General features: G+C 41.3%; 1 protein-coding gene across 1 annotated transcript; it reads left to right on the top strand.

Moving 5' to 3' along the window:
- The first annotated feature begins 4,408 nt into the window (after nucleotides 1-4,408).
- On the top strand, nucleotides 4,409-8,212 carry smtla (somatolactin alpha). Its single transcript, XM_058079896.1, has 5 exons — nucleotides 4,409-4,573; nucleotides 4,719-4,912; nucleotides 6,357-6,470; nucleotides 6,553-6,732; nucleotides 7,329-8,212. The coding sequence occupies exons 1-5, from the start codon at nucleotides 4,558-4,560 to the stop codon at nucleotides 7,521-7,523; spliced, it is 699 nt and encodes a 232-aa protein (XP_057935879.1). The 5' UTR covers nucleotides 4,409-4,557; the 3' UTR covers nucleotides 7,524-8,212.
- The last annotated feature ends 540 nt before the right edge of the window (nucleotides 8,213-8,752 follow it).

Raw genomic sequence — 8,752 nt, 5'->3', positions numbered from 1 at the left:
TACGGTATACACACACATAGCAATTGAAGAGTGTGATAATGTGTGCTGCTACAGTATGTATGCGATGCAAATATGATTCTGCTTTATGTTGATTTATAAGAATGAGAAGAAAGCAACACGTCAAGCAGGCCGGCATGCGTGTGATAAAAGAAGCCGCACAAAGGAAGTGTCACGTAAAGAGTTCCTAAAATCAAAAGAACTGAACTAATTATTCTCTGTTGTTGTTTATAAGATGCCCGAGTCCCCATCTTTTATTCATCAAGACTCAAGGCAGCTGCAGGTTCTCTTGTCATAGTCGCTCACGCTCACTCCCTCAAATCTCATTTCAAACAGAACCCATTGAGCCATAGAACCACATTCCGCATCACAATGAACTTGTTGCCTTGTGCCGAGAAGGAAAAGATGGAAGAAAAAGGGCATTAGCATTGTAAACAGGTGGACGGGGGCAGAGAGGCAGAGGCTTTCTAAATGTTACCTGACAATCACCGACACATAACTCGCCAAAACAGAAAGTAAGGTCCACCCAGGGCAGGCCGCCAGGCACATACTCGTCATCATTCCTGCATGCCGTGTTGCACTTATTCCCAATTCCAACAGGGTGACAGCTTAGTGTTTGTTTCCCCCCGCACTGCCAAAGATGATTCAAGGTAGCTAAAGCTGCCAGGTTTACAGTTGATAGCGAAAGAAATGGCGAACGTTTGGTGCCCACAGAGACCTTTGGAGTTGCCCATCTCTGAGCTGCCATCTGGCCTTGGCTTCTGTTAATACCAAGCTCTGCTCTGAGCTGACCAACTCATGCTAGGAGGCAGACATCAAGGGAGGCAGAGGATGGCAGGAGGTAAACGTAAGATGCAACAGCAAGGTGTGAGAGACATGGGGGTTAAAGGGATGCATTGGCGGTATGTACACAGAAAGGGAGGACAAAGAGAATATAGACGCCAGTGCGTTAGAGGCAGGTGCAGGAGTGTGTGTATAGTTTGTGTATAGTGTGCACTTCAGGGGGAACATGTACTATAAAGCTTCTTTGCTTTACTTCTCATCCTAAGTACATGTGCCCTGGGGAGGAGGATGGAGTAAGCACCTTTTGTCTTCACACCATCAGGAGCTTCTTTGGAATAAACCAAGTCAAGTGTTTTTTTTTTTTTTTTGTGCAAATCTCACTTTGAAGACGGGCAAAGCTTTCTCTCAGAGTTGTGATCAAATGCATTGTACCTCAGCCCACACAAATCCCTCCCTCCGCACCCGCGGACGGATGCGTCACAGTTCTAATTTTCATTTTCAAGCACGGAGTCATTTCTGGATGCGTTCACTTGCGACACCACAGTATCACCTTGGTTGTGAGGCTGCATTTGTTGTCTGCGGTGATTGGCACCGGGACGTGACCAATTTGATTAGAAGCTCTGCGCCTCGCTGTCTTTATACCGAGATGTGTCAAAAAAATGACACACCGCTAAGCAAGGCAGGCTTTGTTTGCCGCACCCGCCACCAAATCCCAGAGGGGAGCTCGCAAGAGGAATTCATCAGCACTGATGATCAGGATAGATCTGTAATTGTTCCCGTACATGCAGGTGTGCGCCGCCTGAGGCCTCAGGGGGGCGGGGTTTGCAAACGGAAATGAAGCGTGATTGCGTTGGAAAGAGAAAGTGTTGCGTCTTCGCGCTGGGAGATGGTAATTAAGCCTGGAGCAAAGTGATAATGGATCAACTCCCTCCGTGGGAGCCTGGGTTGAGGGAGTAGTTTTCTGACTGGCACAAGAGCAGCATTGATTAGAATGTTACAACACCAAATGAGAGGATGATTGATGTAATGCAATGAAACATTCACAACTCTTCAACACAAATTTGGGTTCAAGGTGTTTCTGTCTGCCTTTAAAATGTTTGGGGTCAAAAGTGGGATGCATAGGCATTTTGTTGACTCAAAAATATGTGAAGCACAAAGTCAGTGGTTGGCAACTTTTTTTTCTTTTCTGAGCTCAGTGTTTTTGTGTGTGTCTGTGATTGCAAAAGCTTATAGTGTTCAGTGTTTAAATTATTTTGTTGATGTAAGAGGTAATATTTTAAAAAGATGACAACTTTGACATGTTTGTAAGCTGTGTAATGTTTAGCGTCTTCAATCCGCAGTTTCTCAAGAAAAGAGGTTACTTCAAGATGTCACTCAATGGGAAGTAGCTTTAGCATTTTAGCATTTTTGACAGCATTGGTGACGTGTAATGTGTTTTGCGGTACTACCAGTGTTTAAAAAAACTTGGGTACTTGAGCTACTAATTGTGGTGGGAAATGGCTACCCCACTCCATGTATGCACACTCTATAATGCTACACAGAGAAGCGCTTTTGCTACATGACTTGCACAAAATAAACACAGTTAGGATACTGATAAACTGGTACTTACGACTTACTCTTCCACACAACAAAGTAACGTTGGAAAGGTGTCGGGCTTCAGCAAGTTTGTCGGCTAGTCCAGCTGCATAGTGGCCCATGTTCACAAAACAGTCCAGTGTGAAATGCCGTTGACATTTCCGCATTTTTTTTGCTGGTAGGAAATCAGGAACTCCAACCACTTGTGCTTGATGGTGGTGTCTTTAGGAATTGTAAACAAAAGTATCTTTCCCGTACGAGCCAATGCAAGCAACGTAAACAGGGGAGCAGCGCTTGGGAGAGGGCAGAGAGCTTATATAGCCCATATAAGGAAGTCTGCTCCTCTGTGACATCACAGAGGGGCAGTTTTACCATGCCTTCTGAAACCGACCGTTTTGAGCCATGCCAAACTTCTTTCAAGGCTCACTTCAAAATGCGCAAACCTCATGATCTGAAACTTTGGCATCGTTCAAAACGAGAATACAACATTCTAACTACATTTATAAGTGAGAAAAGTGGAATAAGCATAATAGTTCCCCTTTAAGAAACGGGCGTGTGGTGGATTAACACCATGTAACAATACACTTTTTTTCTACACGACTAGTCGCTACAAGTGAAGAGATAACTTTTGTTTTGGATATCGCAATCTACCCGCTGAGTTACTTTATCTGTAATCAGAATAAAGATGAAAGTTGCATCTCTGTGTGTATCTTGAAACACCTCGGGGAAGAGAAGAATTGGGGTGATGACCCTGGAGCACTAACTCCTGACATGTTGATCTGCAGAAATGCAGAAGAAACAGAACGGGCCATTCTTTGCAATGCTTATTGAATGTATTTAAACTTTTGGAGAAAAAAACATGGTGTCAGATGTGGGAAAACATTAGTGGTCCCATGGGAGACGTGGACTAAGAATGGAGTACCTTATGTGTAAGTATGGACCTGCTTCCTGACAAGTAGGGTTGTTTTTTTTTAGCACCAGGGTCCATCTACCGTTTTTTTTAACTAAAGACAGACGCAAGTACTAACTTAGATTGAAGATACTATAGTTCAATACAAATAATACATTGGGATCTTTGTAGAGTCACTCTACTTTTGTGAAATTCAAATTGTAATTGTCCCCTTTACTTCCTGCTTCTGTTTGTCAGGTGGCCACATTAGCTGTATTTTGTAGTTTTAAAAGTTACAGCTTTTCTATCGGTCAAGTGAAACACAAGTATTCGACACCATTTTGTGTTTTGTGAAATCTAATGGGGACACACTCGCAGACAATTTCCCGGCCATTATCAGCTCAATTGGTTTTCACTCCCACGGTCCTCATACAACTTTTATCTGTTGTACTATTTTGAGGAGGAAGGCGATGCACTCTTCACCCCTTCATTCACTGTCAGATGAATTGACAAAGTCATCAAACTCCCAAAGTCTCACCAACAAAAGGCTTCCTTCACTCTCACTGTATTGTCGTTCATTATTATATGCTGGTGACAACAGGGTTGAGTGCACCATTCAAAAGGATTTTTCATAGACTTCTGCAGTGAAAATGACTTTAAAAGACATCACATCTCAGCACCATGTTGAATACTTTGTTACATTTTTCCACTCTCCAAACGTTTTTTAAGTTTACCTTAGTAGAATTCTGTAGCCACATGCTTTGATGTTCAACCATATGCTACATTAAAGCTTCCAAATCTTAAGCTTGGGGAAAAAACCAAAGACTGTTGCCTGACAGGGATAAAGGCAAGGGTCATATAAAAGGATCAAGCAACTTGCCTTGTGAAACAGATGGACTCGGTAGCATAGTGTAGGGTTAGCACAGTCATCTCGGCTTGATGGAAAGAGTATCTTGAAAGTGCACACCTGCTAAAGGACATGAAGGAATATAAGAACCAAGTAAGTTGAAGAGGAAAGAGTTGTTAAATATGTAAAAAGCACTTTCGAGTGAGGCCTGAAGTGGGAACAGCTTAAATAAAGTGAATAGACATCCAAGCAACATGACACCCATCAGGATGCCTTCTTCTAATCCCCTGACAGTTGTCCTCCTTGAAAACAGCTATCTTCGTATATTTTCATACCGGGTCACCTCGGTATTATGCACAAGGCCGTGCAAGCCTTGAATGACCTTTTCTTGTATTCATGACCTGGGGCTTTATAAAAGAATCTGGCCACACACCTTAAGGCCATCGCCCAGGAGACTTCAGGAAGAATGCACAGGATGAACGGTATTCACTTTTATAACTGTTAATACAAAGAATGTATATAGTAGTTTGCTTCTTAGGCCTGTCCATCAAGGTCCTGCAAGGTGCAAGTGTGTACAGCAAGATCTGTTTACGTGTTTTTACCTGTGTCGCATCTGTGTCCTTTCAGTTGCAAAGGAAGCTCTATGGGCCGTGTTGTTCTGGCCCGGCATTGTTAGCGCCAGCATCCTGCTCGAGTGTTCGGAACAGGAAAACGCCATCCACCCTTACTGTTCATCCATCTCACAGGAAAAGCTTCTCGACAGGGTTATCCAGCATGCCGAGCTCATCTACCACGTCTCTGAGGAGTCATGTTCTTTGTTTGTGAGTAGCAACCAGCTTAATCGTCAACACAATGCTTTTAACACGGTCTATGAATCGAAAGATAACATATGCAGACATTAATGCTTGACAATGCAAGGCGTCAACATGTCCACAATTATAGATGTCAGATATCAGCAAAGTATATATGAAAATAATGGGAAAAAAAACTAAAAAAAACTCATTCATGATAAACATTAATATACAGTATATTAAAAAAATGAAAGTCAATGGGAAAGACAGTCAACTCTAATAACAACTGTGGTTTTAAATGTATAAAAATAAGCTACAAAGGCTTTAAATTATTAGTCAAGGGAAAATCTGCTGCTAGCTCCAAAACAGGCGAGACTGTTGAAAATAATAAGAGATACAATTTAATCCAAGTTGAAAAGGCAAATCAGTGCAAACTGAAATTAAAGCTTAGTGTTTGTTAATATAGGAAACCACATGTGCAAGGGACTTACATGCCCAGACACCCAAAGCTGTTTCAATCAGGTCATAAGCTCGTGGACGGGGTGGAAGCATCTAGCCTCAAGCAGACAGCAAGTCAGTGTGACCTTAATGGTAATGGTTTTATTTCATTTGAACATGCATCAGATTACAATTGAATGCATCACATAATCAGTTCACAGTTCCACATGTCCAAAAGGAGTAGGAAGAAGCAAAGCTTATTAAATCCTACCCCTCCATCTAGTACTTTTACAATCAATAACTGTGACATTTGTTCACTTCCTGCTTTCCTAATATAATTATTTTTTATTTTATTAATTATTTTGTTTTTTTCAAAAAAAAATTTTTTGGCTCGTACCAAAGTATGAGGTGATATGACCATACAATGACTTATTAATGTGTATCTAAGCAGAAATACATATGTATGTTAGTGCATAATTAAATAGATAGCCTTTACATTTGTGGAGCTGTACGGCCACTGAGTGCATATATTTTTTAATTTTGAGTAATTCTGAGCTACATCATAATACTGTAAAACATCACTTAATCATTCAAAAGTATATTGACATTTCTTGACTGTATGTACTGTATATGCCTTACACGGCTATTTTACTTTTGTAAATAAAATCATTCAATTAATGCATGATAATAAAATACCAGTATAGTACACTTTTTAAAATATCCATTGTTGTTATGACATGTCTTTGCTGATTTGCTAAGTGGTGTAACCAAATATAGTTCTGTAGTTTTTTTAAAACGCATCATTTTGACAACCGTGAGCATCATCATGGAGGTAGTGTTCCTACCTGGCTCTCCAGAAGAGTCACAGGTAGTCACTGACCCATACTATTGATCCTGTGGTGCTACTGTGTGATGTTCTTTTCAGTTCACACTTGATGAGCTTCTTATTCTTCAATGTCATCTCTCTTCTGAGCCAAAAAAGATGTCTTATTGAAAAGCAGTAGAGTCATACAAATGTGATAATGACATACTGCAGGAGGACATGTTTGTCCCGTACCCGCTGCGGCTTCAGAGGAACCAGGTGGGCTATGACTGCCTCACCAAGGATGTCCCCATCCCGAGCTCCATAGGTGAAATCCAGCTGTTGCCTGTAAGCAGACAGTGAGATGTAAATTAGCCATGCATAGATGGCTTTAATTAGCGCTAACTGTATCCGTTTTGGTGTCTCACAGGACAAATGGTTGCTCCACTCTGTCCTGATGCTGGTCCAGTCATGGATTGAGCCTTTAGTCTACCTGCAGACGACACTGGACCACTACGACGGCGCTCCGGAAATGCTCCTCAACAAGACCAAGTGGGTGGCTGACAAACTGATCAGTCTGGAGAATGGAGTGGTGGTTCTAATCAGGAAGGTTTGTCCCGCCTCCCTATATGCTCATATTTCAGTATTGCCAATTATAGTTTAATTTTATAGTTTAATAAGTAGTTCATGTTTGTAGAATGACACCTATTGGTGTTTCAAGAACTGTTAAGAAAAAGGATATTCAACATTTGTGGTTGTTAAATAGAACAATATCCCACTTTACGCATCCAATTCACATAGTTTTAAAAAATATATTGATTAATAAATCATGTTTTGTAGTTGTATACTGCCTAATAGTAAGTAATAGTAAAAAGTAAGTAGCCAAAAATACCACTTCCACACGGAATGGGAGGAGCAAACTATGTCATGGCTGACTACATGCAGGGTGAAGGTAATGTAATCTAATGTCATGTAACAGTACCGATGCTGGTATATTACATATTCTACTTGCTTTATTATGTATTATTTTTTACTAATAATTGTCCATAGTCAACCACGGTCATTTCTGAATGAATTTTCCAAAAAGTTTGTTTCCAAAAACATAGCGAGGGATGAATGAAGCATATTTTTCCAGAAAATGAACTCCAAATTCCCTTCTTTTATTTTGACACCTCCGTCTAATATGGCGTACATGTGTCCATCCAGATGCTGAACAAAGCTGTGTTGACCACCGGCCACAGTACACAAAGCTTGCTCCAGTACGACGTGCAACCAGACATGGTGGAATCGGTTATGAGAGACTATGTCTTACTCAGCTGCTTCAAGAAAGATTCTCACAAGGTGGAGACATTCCTGAAGATTCTCAAGTGTAGACAAGATGACAAGTACAACTGTGCGTGAAAAATAACGTGCTGGTTTTAAATGTTTATTTTATTCTAGACATGAGTTATTAGTAGATGTAGCGCCCCTCCCCTCCGCGCAATACATTCTAAATGTTGAATAAAAACTACATTGCTGTAATACCCTTTCTCCAACGGGCTGCAATAAATCTTCCTATGTTGTTGTCGTGACCTAGCAAAGGCAAAATCTGCATACTCTTCCATTTATTTCTGTTCCTTTGTTCTTTGCTCAAGTTTTGGATTATTTCCTTGGGTCCCTTGGGTTTTCAGTGAAAAGGAGAACGGGTCTCTCTTCAGCATTAGTGAAATTAAACACTTTCACCAAAGATGGAGTCAAACAGAGCTGTCAGTGCTTAAGAAAAGAAAAAAAGTGGCACATTTTGATTGGTGGGAGACAGGGTGAGAAACATAAGAGTGAACACACAGCAAGAGTAGGAACTAAGGTTTGACACGTCTAGATTGGCTGACTCATTAATATGTATACTTCCATCCATTCATTTTCTATACCGCTTATCCTCACTGGGGTTGTGGGCATGCTGGAGCCTATCCCAGCTGCCTTCAGGCGAGAAGCCAATCACAGGGCACATATAGACAAACAACCATTCACACTCACATTCATACTTATGGACAATTTGGAGTCGCCAATTAACCTAGCATGTTTTTGGAATGTGGGAGGAAACTGGAGTACCCGGAGAAAACCCACACATGCACGGGGAGAACATGCAAACTCCACAGGTATGAATAGGTCTATATGTGCCCTGTGATTGGCTGCCCACCAGTCCAGAGTGTACCCCGCCTCTCGCCCGAAGAGAGCTGGGATAGGCTCCAGCACCCCCTTGAGCCTCATGAGGATAAGCGGTAGAAAATGAATAAGTGAATGTTTCCTGGTTGACTTAAGAGATTATAATTGTAAAGAAAAAAAAAAGTTTATTCATTCATTTTCTACCGCTTTTCCTCACGAGGGTCACGGGGGTGCTGGAGCCTATCCCAGCTGACTCCGGGCGAGAGGCGGGTCACACCACAAAAACATTCATCCATTTTCTATACCGCTTATCCTCATGAGTGTCGCGGGCATGCTGGAGCCTATCCCAGCTGACTTCGGGCAAGAGGCGAGGCACACCACAAAAACATATTTTATTGTATGTATTTGTATGTACTAGTACGCTGCCCAGAAAAAAATAAGTAAATTTTTGATATTTTTTATGAATATTTCCCTTAATATTCCCTTAA

The sequence above is a fragment of the Doryrhamphus excisus genome, chromosome 8 (genome assembly GCF_030265055.1).
Source record: "Doryrhamphus excisus isolate RoL2022-K1 chromosome 8, RoL_Dexc_1.0, whole genome shotgun sequence".
Taxonomy (NCBI): Eukaryota; Metazoa; Chordata; class Actinopteri; order Syngnathiformes; family Syngnathidae; genus Doryrhamphus; species Doryrhamphus excisus.
Note: the sequence above shows the minus strand (reverse complement) of the source record. Positions and strands in the feature narration are given on the sequence as shown.

What these genes read in the sequence shown, in the direction of transcription:
- smtla (XM_058079896.1), top strand. An exon ending in GTGAAATCCAGCTGTTGCCT is followed by an intron (nt 6,471 to 6,552) that starts GTAAGCAGACAG and finishes GGTGTCTCACAG; the next exon opens with GACAAATGGTTGCTCCACTC. An exon ending in TGGTGGTTCTAATCAGGAAG is followed by an intron (nt 6,733 to 7,328) that starts GTTTGTCCCGCC and finishes GTGTCCATCCAG; the next exon opens with ATGCTGAACAAAGCTGTGTT.